This window comes from Pongo pygmaeus, chromosome 4 (assembly GCF_028885625.2).
Source record: "Pongo pygmaeus isolate AG05252 chromosome 4, NHGRI_mPonPyg2-v2.0_pri, whole genome shotgun sequence".
NCBI classification, from domain to species: Eukaryota; Metazoa; Chordata; class Mammalia; order Primates; family Hominidae; genus Pongo; species Pongo pygmaeus.
Window position 1 is genome coordinate 154,045,256 of NC_072377.2, and position 15,433 is coordinate 154,060,688.

General features: G+C 47.7%; 1 protein-coding gene across 3 annotated transcripts in view; it reads left to right on the forward strand.

Moving 5' to 3' along the window:
• The first annotated feature begins 897 nt into the window (after positions 1-897).
• Positions 898-15,433, forward strand: part of AFAP1L1 (actin filament associated protein 1 like 1) — a 68,357-nt gene continuing 53,821 nt past the window's right edge. The window contains exon 1 of one of the 3 annotated variants that reach the window (XM_054488281.2): positions 898-1,040. In XM_054488281.2, the coding sequence (XP_054344256.1) occupies positions 1,025-1,040 (16 nt within the window). In that variant the 5' untranslated portion in view covers positions 898-1,024. The remainder of the gene's footprint in view (positions 1,041-15,433) is intronic. The other 2 variants (XM_054488283.2, XM_063665270.1) reach the window with 2 other exon arrangements.

A 15,433-nucleotide genomic window follows, 5' to 3' on the forward strand; every position in this document is an offset into this window, starting at 1 on the left:
CAGGGATATACTAATAAGGTGAAGAAGCTGACATTCTTCATACAGCTTTAAACTTAGATCCCATTACTGTTCCACACTGGTCATAGCAATATTTTCTACAATCTTGCGAAAAGTACATTTATACTGCACTGTATTTTGTATGCTAAAAGTATTCATTTCCACATTTTTTATCACCCTGTTTTGCATGTTTTCACGTGTTATTCATTTTTCTATTCTTTTTCTGAATTCTCCCACATCCTCGTATGTTTTCACGTTTTAGTACACAAGGAACCTCAAAAGTTGAAAGTGTCCCAAGCCCTTGCCCACCTTTCAGCAAGCCTCTCTTTCTGCCTTTCCCAGGTGCTTTTCTTTCTGAAGATCTTTGTTATTATTTAACTCCCCTTTCGCAACACCACTGACATTGCACCGGCATCGCCGCGGGCCCACTGTCTGGCTTAGAAGGTGCTCAAGAAAGACCCGCGGCGAATGGAGAAGACAAGCCCAAAGCCAGGAAATGGGTGGCGGCTGCAGGGAAGGGGGTTTTGATTCCATAGGATAAAAACGCGCTCCAACAGTCTCCGCATTCCGGCATAGAGCCGGCTGAGGGGTGCGGTGGTAAGACCCCATCGCTAGGGGAGTGCAAGCAAAGCCGCACACCTCCTGGGTCCGGGCTGGGGCAGGCCGCGCGGGCACGGGAACGAACGCGTGCGGACGGGGAGAAGGGTCCTCCAAGCCCAAGTGGGAGCGCCGCGGAGGGCGAGCGAGCGGCAGGGCGCGGCGCGGGCGTGTGCGGTACCACGGGACAGCGGGCTGCGGCCCAGGGGGCGAGGCGTGCTCGGGTCTATTCCGGGAGCGGCGCTGAGGGGCGGGCGCGGGCGCGGGCGCGGGCGGGGCGGGGGCGGCCGGCGAGCATCCTGTCTGGGGGAGGGGACCGCAGAGAGCGCCGGCCGCTGGGCTGGCCTGAGAGCGCAGCGCGCCCGCCGCCACCAGCCGCGCCGGAGCCCCTGCGCCCTGCGGCCCGCTCCCCGGGGACCGGGCCGGCGCCATGGACCGAGGCCAGGGTAAGAGGGGCCGCGACGCCCGCACTTGTTGCCGCGCCGGGCGGGAAAGGGAGACCGGACGATCTGAAGCCGGAGAGGAGGAGGGAGAGAGGCGGGCGGTGGGGCGGTGGGGCGGTGGGGCGGTGGGGCGGTGGGGCGGTGGGGCGGTGGGGCGGGGGCTGAGGAACGCTCAGAGGGGACTGGGAGACGCGGCGCTTATGCAAAGGTGCCTCCTGCTGCCGGGACAACCCGGTGCATGTCATCGCCCGTGTCCTGGGGCCAACTCGCCTCTCGTGTGTGAAATCAGAGTTTTCATAGGCTAAGGATTTATAACTTCATAAAAGATCCCCCTCTAGATTCCGGAGGACAGCGAGCTCCTCCCACGTCATTCCACTCTAAAGGGGAAAACAAGGTGTACAGGTTCAACTCCCGAAACACCCGCTGTGGGCAGCCCCTAGGGAGAAGCTCCAGGGGACCGAAGTTTGCAGCTGCCTAGGGCATTGCGAGAAGGAGGAGCGCTGTGAGCAGGCGCGCGTGTGCATGTGTGCGCAAGGGAGGGAGGAGGCGGGGGTGGTTCTATCCCGCACCAGCTGTGTCCTCGGCCCAGGCCCTTCTCTCTGGACCAGCGACAAAGTTGGACTATGGTCTCCAAGGCACCTTGCCGACCCTTTTCCAGTGTATTTGGTAGACGTTTCACAGAAGTGGAGGGGACTTACTGAAATTGAGATTGACATGAGCCGAGAGGGCAGCATTCGTAGGGGGTAGTGCACATCTTTTTCTGTTTGTTTTGTTTTGTTTGAGACGGAGTTTCGCTCTTGTTGCCCAGGCTGGAGTGAAGTGGCGCGATCTTGGCTCACTGCAACCTCCGCCTCCCGGGTTCAAGCGATTCTCCTACCTCAGCCTCCCGAATAGCTGGGATTAGAGGCATGCGCCACCACACCCGGCTAATTTTTGTATTTTTAGTAGAGACGGGGTTTCACCATATTGGCCAGGCTGGTCTGGAGCTCCTGACCTCAGGTGATCAGCCGGCCCCGGCCTCTCAAAGTGCTGGGATTACGGGCGTGAGCCACCGCGCCCGCAGCGCACATTTTAAGTAAAGGTCTAGACATGGCCTTTGGCAATGGCCAGATGGGCATGTGTGTGTCTGTAAAGAAGTGGCCTGCTTGGACACGTGAACAGTGTCAGAGGCTGGGAATCAGAACCCCAGGGTTTCAGTCTGTACCTCTGGGATCCAAAGAGATCACAGGTGTGAAGGCACTAGATAAACTAGCGAGTGCTGTGCCAACAGGCGAAGTGTTGTTGTTGTTATTAATAATGGAAAATTCCTTCCCCTCCCCACGATAATCTCACACCTCTCCCTCATCTGCCTGTTTGCTGTGCTGAGCCCTCGAAGGGAGGAAAAAATGGAGGGAACAGGGGCATGGGAGCAATTAGGAGGCACTGGGGCAGGGATGAGCCGGGAGCAGGTGTGGGGTAACCTCCCTTACTCCTGTTACACGGAAAGTCAGGCTTGGCGAGCTCAGAGGGCCAGAGGGGACTCCTGGCTTCCAGTTCAACCTCCTCACCTGCCCCTCCCCAACACAGAATACTGCATTCACCTTCTTCAGGGACTGGGAAGGGCAGGCAGGAAAGAGAGTGGGCTTCTGTTTGGTTCTTTAGCAACTGAGGCCTAGATTTGTAAAGCAGTTCTCACCTGTTAACTGATTTCTAGGCAAGTGTGAAGAGTGTACATCAGGGAGGAAAAACAGAGAGAAGAGGCACCTCTCACACCCCTCAGTCCTGCTGTTCCCACCTCCTGCATAATGTGTCTAAAGCAAATACCACCATCCCCCCTCCCCTTCACAATCCTAGTCGCCCGCCACCTCCCCCACCTCTCCACCACCCCCACTCCCCACCAGTTTTTAAATACCACCTTGTGTGATCTCCAGTACAAAAATCCATACCTAGGCCTACCCAGGCCTGTGGAAAGTGCACTGTGTCATCCTAAGACAGAGTGACAATAGTTCACTTCACTTTAAATGCTTGGTAACCAACAATCTCCACATCAGAAGGCTGCCTCCAGAGCACTCTTCCTAGGAAGTCAGACTTCCCAGGAATCCCTTGGTGCTGAGAGCCTAGGAGGGCTCTGACCTGCTCTCTCCCTGCAGGCTTTTCTAGCCTGCTATCTTCTTTTACACCTCTTGTCGCAACTTTATAGACATAGTTATCTGACTCTTTAGTGTCGGCCTCCCTACCTGGAAGTAAGCTTCAGGAAGGCAAGGAGTGGATCTATTGTGATCAATCTGCTGACACTGCACCTGGCACATAGTGCCCAGTGAGGAGCTCCAGCAGTGGTTTAATTAGTAAAATACAACACACTTTATAGTGCACCTCGAATTGATTACTTGTACAGCAATACTTAGTAGTATTCTCTTTTTAAAAATCAACATTGCTGTACAAGTAATCAATTTGAGAATAGTACTAAGTATACTCAGATCAGTTCTTGGTAACTTACAAAGGCCATCTCAAGTAAAGTGGTCTTGTGGCTGGGCACACAAGATCAGTTTAACTGTCTGGATCCTCAGTTCTCTACTCTGATAAATAATTGCACACACAACCATGTTATGAATCAGAATGAAAAATCTGCATGCATTTTTAAGATAAAACATGAGACTTCAACAAGTATTCCAGACTGGGTGCAGTGGCTCACGCCCATAACCCCAACACTTTGGGAGGCCAAGGTGGGTGGATCACCTGAGGTCAGGAGTTCGAGACCAGCCTGCCCAACATGGTGAAACTACATCTCTACTAAAAATACAAAAATTAGCTGGGCGTGGTGGCGGGCGCCTGTAATCCCAGCTACTCGGGAGGCTGAGACAGGAGAGGAGGCATCACTTGAACCTGGGAGGTGGAGGTTGCAGTGAGCCGAGATCGAGCCATTGCACTCCAGCTTGGGCGACAAAGCGAGATTCCGTCTCAAAAAAAAAAAAAGTATTCCAGCAGACCTTTCTTGTACCCCTGTTCCCAGGCAGGTGTGCACTCTTCTGTCATCAGGGAAGGCTTAAGAAGCACAGATCTCATTTCAGCCTCCTGCCTACCACGTGAGAGGTGGGACTGTCATGCCCAGCTGACTGGGGAAGAAAATCACACATTGGTATTCACGATAATTAAAATCATCAAACTCTTGCCATGTGCCAGGCACTGTCCTCAGCTTCTTATGTGGCTCGTCTCAGAACAACCCATAGGATGGGGCCTATGAGCTGGGACTATCATGAATCATACCTCAGAGGAAAGCAGGCTCGGCTGGGGTATTAGCCAGCAAGGGCTGCAATAACAAAATACACAGACTGGGTGGCTGCAACAACAGAAATTAATTTTCTCACAGTTCCAGATGCTGGAAGTCTAAGATCCAGGTGCAGTCAGGGTTAGTGTCAGGTGGGGCCTCTCTTCCTGGCTTGTAGGGACACTTTTTGCCATGTCCCTTTGTGGCCTCTTCTCTGTGCATCCAGAGAAAGATCTCTAGTGTCTCTTCTTCTCCTTCTTCTTCTCCTTCTTCTTCTTCTTCTTCCTCTTCCTCTTCCTCTTCTTCGTCCTCTTCTTCTCCCTCTTCTTCCTCTTTCTCCTCTTCCTCCTCCTCTTCTTCTTCTTCCTCTTCTTCCTCTTCTTCCTCTTCTTCTTCTTCCTCTTCTTCTTCTTCTTCTTCCTCTTCTTCCTCTTCTTCTTCTTCTTCCTCTTCTTCTTCCTCTTCCTCTTCCTCTTCTTCCTCTTCCTCTTCTTCCTCTTCTTCTTCTTCTTCCTCTTCCTCTTCTTCTTCCTCTTCCTCTTCTTCTTCTTCTTTTCTTCTTCTTCTTCTTCTTCCTCCTCCTTCCTCCTTTTATTTTTTTTTGAGACGGAGTCTTGCTCTGTCACCCAGGCTGGAGTGCAGTGGTGGGATCTCGGCTCACTGCAAGCTCCGCCTCCTTGGTTCACGCCATTCTCCTGCCTCAGCCTCCCAAGTAGCTGAGACTACAGGCACCCACCACCATGCCCAGCTAATTTTTTTGTATTTTTAGTAGAGACGAGGTTTCACCGTGTTAGCCAGGATGGTCTCCATCTCCTGACCTCGTGATCCACCCGCCTCGGCCTCCCGAAGTGCTGGAATTACAGGCGTGAGCCACCGTGCCCGGCCGTCTCTTCTTCTTATAAGGACACCAGTCCTATTGGATTAGAGCTCCACCCTTACAGCCTCATTTAACCTTAATTACCTCCATAAAGACCCTGTCTCCAAATACAGTCACACTTGGGGTTAGGGCTTCAACATATGCATTTGGGAGGGACACAATTCAGTCCATAACAACAAGCTTAGGTCACTGACATTAATTTGCTCATTCATTCTCCATGTGAGACACAGAGCTGGGGTTCAAACCCGGCTGTCTCCATATCAAAGTCCTGATCTTAAGCTTGCTGCTGACTGCCTCCTTGGTGGCAGGTGACCTGCCCAAGCCTTAGAGCAGAACCTAGATGCCAAATCTTCCTGTTTCAGGCCCCAGACATCTCCATGGCACTTAAGCTGTACTATTCAGATTATTTCGCAGCAATTGCTGTGAATATTCGGAGCATAAAAAGCTTAGCATCAAAGTCAAGTGACTTGAGAATGGAAACAAATGTGGAAGGTAGAATTTCTCTTCTAACAGGATATGTGTCTTCCCATGGGGAGAGAAAAGGATTCATGTAACACAGTAACAGACATAGAAACCACTTATATCATAATGGCAATCCTTCCAGAGGGTTTCCTGATTCACAAATACCATGCAAGAGAATCAACCATCAGGTAAAACCAATGTGTATGGACACCACCTTCTACAGGACAAGTTAATTAACTCTCTGTCCCTGCCTCTCACATCATACATCTAAAGCAAATGGCACCATCCGCAGATGAGGATAAATTATGGATACTGATAACACCTATTTCTTGGATTTGTTATAAATAACCTACAAATAATACCTAGCATAGGGGATCCACTCAATAAATGCTGGCTATTTTAGTAATTACAATTTTTTTTTTACCACACTCACCATTAATAAGACTGCTTTACAGAACTTCACTTGCTTCTTCCACAAGCTACTCCAACTCTGATGTTGCTTTTTGAGTCCCTGCTCTGTTTCAAGTACTGAATTAGACAGCTTTGTGTACAACTCAAAGACAGGGAACAGGTTATAATCTTGTTTGTATCACAGTGATCCCTTATGGTGCTTGTCTCTTGGAAATCCACTTATGACCTTCAATAACTGGACCACTGTCCAAATGACATTTCTGAGTGACTGAAATGTTCATTTTCTGTTATGTAGTCTCTCTATTCAAGCCTATTGACTGTGGCTATGTCATTACAGTTTTGCTTTTGTGAACTTTTCATTCTTCTTGGATTATCATCTCTTTAAGGCTATGGTCTGAATTTTTTCTGATTTTTTTAAATTTGCCTTCTTAATGTCCAACATTATGTCTGATCTCCCAGGCTCATGTGGAGTGATTTATTTCCCCCAAGGTTCCTTTCCTTTCCCCTTCACAACTGTTTCTTTTTCAGCTACTGCAGTTGAATTGAACCCAAGACAGGAGTTTCTTTTGCTGCATTCTGTGTTCTTGGGGAGATCATGTTGTCTACTGGGCAACTCAAGAAATAATCTGATGCTCTTCTTTTCATGGAATGAGATTTTCATTGCTCAACAGATGATCTAAGAATCCATTCTGCCTGTGTCTTACCTCCGTTGAACCAGCTTTTGAGATCCAAATTAGGAAGGCCATGTCTTCCCTACAGTGTCCATTGACCAAGCAGCCTGTAGCTAATCCGTATGATGAGCTCCCCCCTGCAGTGACTTGAGACCCAACTTCTGTCCCCAAGGCTGTGAATTTCCATGCAGACATACCTCTTCCCTGACATCCAAGTTCATTTCCTACTCCTTCTATGGTAATGGTCTTTTGAAAGGAACCCTTATCCATATTTGAATCATCTTCTTGATCCAAACGTATTTCATGAGGTCATCTTTGTCAGTGTTGGGACTCAGTGGAGCTGAGTGGTTCAGAGAATGGACAAATTTGGGTTTGAGTTTTGACTGCAACTTTTTGTATGACCTTGGGCAGTCACTTTTTCTGACCCTTCAGTGTCTTCATTTGGAATGTCATGGCAAGAGTAATACATGTAGTCTAGCACTCAGAATTTAACCACACTCTGCAATGGGTGTAAGGAGTCATACGGGGCTGTATGACTTAACTCTGTTCCCTGTGGAGGCTTCTCCTGGTCACTGGGCACTGCTTCCATTTCTTTGTCTCCCACAGAAGCTGTTTGGCTTCTCCATTTTTGTCAAAGTTTTGCCAGCCTCTCCCTCAAATATCAGTTTCAAACTCCCATTTTCACATGAGTGAGCATTCTGCCAAGTAAGTTCCTCCCTCCCACCCTCTGCCAAGAACATATCGTTACTCCATTCTCATCTTTGGTCCAGAAAAACAATCCTGGTTTTAGATACCATCAGCTTCTCATACCCTTCTCAATCTTCAAGAAAACCTCAGAACCAAACAAAAAGTGAACCCATCTGTGTGCAACACCCCCACCAAACCCCATCATTTTCCTCCTTCTTTTCCTGGCCAAACTTCTCAAACAAATGGTCAGCAACTCCTCTCGCACACTCCTTTCACCTCCTGCAGCCTCGCTTCCAATCACATCCTCCACTGAGAGCCCTCTCTGAAGGGTCACAAATGGCTTCCGCTTCCATTGGACCAAAGTCTAGCCTTTCACCTCCATCAAATCCCATCTCCTGGCCTCCAGCTCTGTTGAGGCTCTACTCCTTTCTGATGTATTCTCCTAATTTTCAGAGATGTGAAAATCACGGATTTGGGGGTCGAATAAGCCTAGGTTAAATAACCACTGCCTCGTCCCTCCAGGAAGCCTTTTCTGCCTTCTCCCTGCCCCATCCCAATGTTATAGGTGCTCATAGCCTCTGGGCCTCTCCCACACTAAGACAAGTTACCTAACCAAGTTGTTTCCTCAGTCTTTGTAAAGCAAGAAGAATGACACCCATAGTTGGGAGACTGAAATGCAATAATATATGCCTAGCTCCCAGTGTCTGGCCCATAGTAGGTGCTTACTAATTGTTATTTCCCATCTTCTCCCACTTGCTCTATCTTCCCTCTTGCTCTGTCTCTATCTTCTTGCTCTGTCTTCTTTAATGGCACTTGCCCCTCTCTCCCCTGATCTTCTGACCACCTCAGCCCTCTCGCTACACTCACTCCTGTGAAGAACTAAACCCCTCTATGAGAGTAACTCTCAGATGTCCATCACCAGCCATAATTTGGCCTCCAGTTCCTCATGACCTCCTGCCTATAGTACATTTCCATTCCAAGGTCATCTCCGCCTTTGGGTGACCCAATTTTGAACTCATCTTATTCACCACCAAATCAGATGACCCTTCCTGTTTCTCTTTTTATGCTAACAACTCAACCACATGAGAAGTTATTGAAGGAAATGGGGGTGTTTGTGAACAGACTAAAGTTGAAGCGGGGACATGGAATCAGTTCTCAAATTCGTTGTCCTGTAGAAGAGGTAATAGAAAGTTACCTCTTAAACAGAGGCCAGTTTGGGCTCAATCTAAGAGAAGCATACAAATGAAAAGAACTGTTCAATGGTAGAATACGAGTTGCCTAGGGACGTAATGAGTCAAAGTTTGAGTGGCCACAGATCAGGGAAGCCACAGAGTGGCTTAGTATGTAGCTTAAGGACTACTCTCACGTAAAATTCAAGAAGCTTTCACAGCTTGACCCTTTTGCACACTGTAGAGAACAGGACTTCCAGGAGTGTATGTTTCAACCTAAAGCATTCTTTTTTTATTTAAACGTACAGTATATTATAGCTTTTAATAGGACTTATGAATTATCTATGCTTAAGGATGGAATTTGGGGAGACCGCCTGATGCAATTAAGGACAGTTATTTACAGCTACTGGTCTGATTATGCTTAAACCCTTCACGGGTTTCTCATTGTTTGTAAAACATCAGCTACCTTCCTTGTGGTGCCTCAGGCCTGCCCTCTGCACACTTTGCCAGCTCGCTTTGGACTCCCTCCTACCTCTTGCCCTGGGCTCTTCTCACACTGGCCCTGCTCCTTGCAGCTTTGAATATTTTGTGCCTTCACCAGATTCACCCTCGCTCTTCCTTAGCTCACTGCTGAAATATGACTTCCTCAAGGCAATGTCTCCCAGTCTCCCAAGATACATGCCTGTTGTAGATGTTCAGAGCACCCTGCACTTCTCAATCACAGTTCACTGTGGGCTTGAATTAGCTGTTCATATGAGCTCTGTTGGGGCAGGGCTCTTCTCTCCTTGCTCTCTGCCCTTCCCCCAGGACCTAGTGTAATGCTTGATGCATAGTAGGTGCTCAATAAATGTCTGTTGAGATGATGAATAAATGAAAGTGAGAGTACACAATTCACAGAGTAGAAGTTGGATATGGCCGCTTTCAACTCCAGGATTCTCCACGTCAATGATTCTCACTTTAGGGACAGAAATGTAGACTTCATCATTATCCATCATTTCCTTTGCCTTCATCCTTTATACAGTCAAATCCCAAATCCTGTTGACTATTATTGGGAAATATATCTTGGATGGCTTCTGTATCCTGTTGCCTCGGATAGGAGCTTCCTGTTTCTGCTCTTGCCTTCTCCAGCCTGCCTTAAGGACCACTCCCTATTTATCTAAAGCAGTGGTTCTCAAATCCAGCTGGGCTCAGAATCACCCCCTGTGGAGCCTACTGAAAATACACCCACAAAGATTTGATCAGTGGGTCAGAGGTTTGGGAATCTGCTTTTTTTTTTTTTTTTTTTTTTTGGCATATCCCCCAGGTGATTCTGATGTTCACACAAGGGTGATAATTACTGTTTTCATGCACTGCTTTTATCGTGACCCTTGACCTTGCTCAAACACCTGCTTCTAGTTCTGTCTTTCACACTTCAACTGAATGAGACTCTAGGGTCTGGGTCTGTTACCCAAAGCAACCTCTGAAAGCATGAAATGTCTCATTTTATCTTTAAAAAGCCATGCAAATTTTTTGTTAGCATCCGTAATATATCTAACCCCTTCTGTCACCCTCTCAAAATATCTTTGTACAAAATGGACCTTCGGAGATGCATTGTGTTTATCTTGGCTTCTCCTTCCCCTTCCCTCCACCATGGACTCCCAGGTGATGTGAACTCCAGCCTCCAATAAATATCCCAGCACAGAGTGCCAGAATGGAAATGGATCTGGACATGGAAGCAGAACACCCACATCCAAGCCCTGGCTCAGCCGCTCGTTTCCGTGTTATGAGGACATACATTTTTATAAAGTTTTTAACTTAGAAGCATTTTGACATTGACCAGTTATCTTCATTTCAGCTTAGCTTCAGGGACATTGCACATCATCCACAGAGTGCTTTGTGCAGAGGCTGGGCAACCCCTGCCCATGTGACCATACAAGCTGTCACTTAGCAGCCGTTCACTGTGGGGGGGTTGCTATGGGCAAGAAGGAACCTGTGTAATGGGGGACTCATCAGAGAATTGACCCACTAAATTCTTTTTTCTGGAGACCCTTCCAGCCCTGAGTTTCTCTTCTGTGGCATCTCTTGACCCTGGTGATGGCCCTGTGAAGTAGATAGCAGAGACATTCTCCCCATTGGACAGATGCAATAACTAAGGTTCAAACAGATGACTCTGCTCTTCCCCCTTCCTGAAAGATGCAGCTCAGCATCATCTCCCTGCCACATCCACCTCTAGGTCTCTCCTGACTTTGGGTTACCACCACCCTCCTCAGACTGGGCTTTTGGAAGTTTTCACCACACTTGTTGAAATATCTGTTTTATGAGTGTATGAGTCCTGAGGCCTAGGAGTATCTTTTGTGCCATATTCCCAGTGTCTAACACACAGCAAATGCTTAATAGTTACAGTCAAGTGTGCTTATTGCTGAAAGCCCACCATGACTCAATAGATACTGTCATATTCCCATTTTATACATGAAGAAACTGAGGCTTTGAAAGGCCTATTTATGCAGCCCAACTCACCTCCATACCTGAGTTCTTTACCATTGCTCTCCGCTGCTTCTCCATGAATGTTGGAGGGTTATCCCCAGGTTAGATATACGAGGGACTTGCTAGTTAAGATGGGCTGACTAGGTAAAGATTTCTAAGTGGGGACAAAGAGGGTGCCGAGAAGACGAGGAGGAAAAGGAGGTCTGAATAATTCTAGGGAACATCCTGTATCAATGAAGGGGTATAGCCAGGCAGCCTGCATGAGGTTTTATTTCTTATCCTTCACATTCTTCCCGCTGTGGCCCTTGGAGTTCTGGTATTCAGCATTCATGAAGCTCTCATTCTCCTGGAATTAACAAAGAGGCTGAGCCAGGAGGGCCCAGCCGGGGTCTATCCTCCATCTAAAATTCCATTTGGGGAATCCCAGCCTTGCCCCAAGTAGGGAGTGAAGGTGCAGAGCTGGCCTGGCATGAGTCTTCTCCCTGGCACAGCTGTCAGGCTGCGGCGGGGGCAGAATGTGGCACCACATTGCAGTCATACCAGTTCTGGGGAATTGATGGACAGCACGCCTCACAGGAGGCAAGCCTGGGGGCTTTTTATAGCCCTCTAAGAACCTAGAGGAAAACTGATCTCCTGAGAGAGAGAAATGGAACACGTGCCTTTTCCAGGCGCCATTCCCTCAACCATGTAGTCCCCAGATGCCCGCAGTTCAACTTAGGGCAAGAGTCACAGCTAAATGAGTAGTGTAGTGTGGTGGAAGCAATTCACTGCCGGGAGATAAGGATCCTAACCAAGTTCCTTGAATTCCCCCCTTGGGCTTCAGTTCCTTCACCATTAAGGTTGAAGTATTATAGTGCAGGAACCAGCAGACCTCAGCCCAGGGGCAAAATCTGGCCTGCTACCTGTCTTTGTAAAGAAAGTTTTCTTGGAACACAGCCACACCTGTTCATTATATATTGTCTATGGCTGCTTTCTCACTGTAAGTACAGAGTTGGGTAGTTGAAACAGAGGCCAACAAAGCCAAAAATATGTAGTATCTTGTCCTTTACCGAAAAAGTTGGCCAACCCCTGGATTAGGCTGTAGAGAGATTGGGAGTGTCTCCCTGGAGCACTGTGGTGAGAAGGATTCTAAGGGTGTGTCCAAACCGAGGAATGAAGCACTGTCCTTAAACCATACAAAAGTGTGTATTCAAGAGTAGTGTTGGGAAGACCCCAGAATGCCATTTACCAGTGTTTTTCAAACTACTTTTGGCCTCACAAACCTTTTGCAAACAAAATCTTGAGCAACAGAGCTGCTGTAGGTGAAGTGGGAATGAGAACACTGAGCACAGCCCATTCCATCCGTTACCCCTGGGGCAGCACCTTAGGAAGCTGTGCAGATCCCATAGGCTTCATCAGAAGAGCATTAGGAAACCACTTATTTAATCCTATCTCATTCATTCTACAACTGGGGAAACAGGTACAGGGAGTAGTGGCTTGCCTGCGGTCACCTGACAGGTTCCCATTTGGCTTTCCACATGTCACTAACGTGGTTACCAGGTATCAGCAGAACATGGGCATATTTCTGCTGGGGAGAAAGCCTGTCCATTGGCTTTGCAGGGCCTCAGGGCTGCCATTAGTGCACGGGTGACCAGGAAATGCCCTTGCTGACCTGGAGCCCACCTAGGTTCAGTGGTGGGACTTGGCCGGGACACATTGTTGATATCTGCCCATGTTTCACCGTGGCCTAGTCAAAGTTTTGGAGAATTTTTTTTTCTGACAGCACCGAAGCCAAAAGAAGAAAATAAAAATTAAATTAAACCATATATATTTTTATTTCATTGATACAAAGATAAATTTTTTTAAAAAAACTCAGAACATACCTTACCATTGACATCTTAATTTATTCGTTTTGTCCTCTTTTTTTTCAAAAAGCTGTTGTTCAATATGAAAATATCTTCAAATCAGTGGCATCTTAGAATGGAGAAATTATGATAATTTATACTAAGGCTTTCTTTTGAAGATGGAACCAGATTTATTCATTTGTAGAATAAATATTTACTCTTCCTGCCCGTTCTTGTTGAAGGGTTTGCTGAAAGCAGATCCTGCTGATGCAAAACCAAGGGGAATTTTTTTTTTAGGTCCACTTGGACCAAAAAGAAAACTGATCTCCTGGGAGTGTGCCAGGAAGCTGGAGAGCCTGATGGCCTTTCCTCACCTCCAACCAGCAACCAGGTGCAGCTCTCAGAGGTTCCAGAGAGGAAGCTCAAGGTCCCTGAATCTCCCAGTGTGGCAGAGAAAGTGAAACTTGGTCACCGATGCCTGGAACATGAGGTCATATCTAGTCAGTGTCCATCAAAGAGAATATATAAAGGACCAGAAGTTTCAAGGGACACTTCCTAGCCAGGAGCCCTGTAGAGATGGCATTCCAGATGGAGAAAATCGTGGAAAGAAGAGCCCAGAAGCGTGCTCAGAAAGCAAAGCGGGGCAGCATGCCGAGAGCCCAGAAGAGCAGGTGGAGGTGAAACGGGGCCTCCATGTCCTTCCAAAGAGTAGGGATGTATTCTCCCAGTCGCTAACTGGGTATGTCCCAGTCCTTCGAGGTTGTGCGGCTTGCAATCTGTAACTAATAATAGACAAAGGAGAGTACGAGAACCGAGGGCTCTGGCCATGGTGTCAAGTTGCCTGGGGTTTGAATCCTGGCTCTACTCCTTTTCTTTAACCCCCTGAGTTTGTCTCTTCAACTGAAAATAGAGATAACAGTCTCTTATCTACGATGAGGGATCATTGGATTCATATAGTAAAAGCACTCAGCACATAAGAAGCAGTCAACTTTTCGAAAAAAGAAAGCAAATGCCTAAAACTAAGGTTTAGAAATGACTGCCTTTCTTAATAAATTAGAAAGTAATCCAAGTTATCTCTGACACTTTCACCCTCGCTCCTTCCCTGCCCATCCTGGGAAGGGATGGGATTACAGAGACGTTGGGGAGAAGCCACAGGGAGTGCATGGGGCACGTGAGGATCTTTCATCATCTGTGTCACAAAGGAAAACTGGTGTTCTGGGCCCTGGGGAGCAGTGGATGAGTTGTGAGCAGGAAGAGATTATGATGTGTTGCAATTTGGGGAAATTATTAAAGCCAGCAGTGAGCTCACATTAGAATGGAAAGGGAGAGATTGGAAAGAGGTGGCCAGTTAGGAGGTAGGGCAAATATCTCAGGTGAGCAGCAGACTGTAAGACCAACTTACCTTGAGGTTTAAAAGCAGAGATACATGAAACTTTAAACTCTCCACTTTGAGTTAGGGTTAATTGTACACAATTGTTAGTCTAATGCAGAAGCAGAGAGATATTTGGGGCATTTCAAAACTCAAAACATCCATTTCCATGTCTTTTGATCAACATTTTCTTGGATCCTCAACCCCAATGATGGAGGCAGGAATCACTCCGGGGTCTCCTAGAGCCTATTCAGGGGTGGATTCCTGTGGGGCAGGTTCATGGGGGCCTGGCCCAGAACCAAATCCAGGTTTAACACTGAAAGGTTTCTGCAGGTGAAAGGGAAGGAAAGGAGGGAAGACTTCCTACCTGGGCAGACAGTCAGAGTGGCCATCTGAGCTCAGCTTCCAGCCTCCCACCTAGAATATCTAGTGATTTCCTTTCATCACTAGAAGGAAATCCTGGGTGATTTCCTTTCATCACTGACAACTGCAGCAACATTAGTAATCATAATGAGCCCTTACAAGCATGATTCATATGTACCTGGCATGATGCATACAGTCTTCATACATTGTCTCCCTTTCTTCTTGCCACAACCCTTTGAGGTAAGCACTGTTATTATCTCTGTCTTACATTGAGAAAACAGGCTTGGTGAAATGATGAAACCTGCCTGGGTGAGGGAAGCCAAATCCCAGGTTTGATGTTGGATACATCTCACCTGGGTTCACAATGTCACAGCTACGCACTGTACTGACTCCTCCCTAGCCTTCCTGACGAGGGACTATGCCACCTGGGCTCCATCCCTCTTGAAAGGGATACCTGTCTGCCTCTCTTAGTTCAGATTGCCAGAAAGTTCTTCTATACACTAAACCTAATATTGTGGTCTTGGAACTGTCACTCCTGATCCATTTCTGCTCCCCAAGGCTCCAGTTCCCCAGGGAGCACATCTGCTCCACCCCTTCTCTTCTCCCACTCCCCAAGAGCCCTTCTGTTCTTGGAGACATTTCTCAGAGGCAGGATTCATGGGGCCTCCCTAGTCTGTGGTCCTTTCTATGAATTCCAGGTTGTCACTTAGCCCCTCCCCAGTGCACCTGCTGTGTACCCATTACTGTGCCGAACACTGGGCAGATACGAAGTCAGGCATCATCTCAGTCCTCATGGATTCACAGTGGACATCGAACAAGTCATCTACTCTGGCGCATAGAACAGGGGAATCTCACCT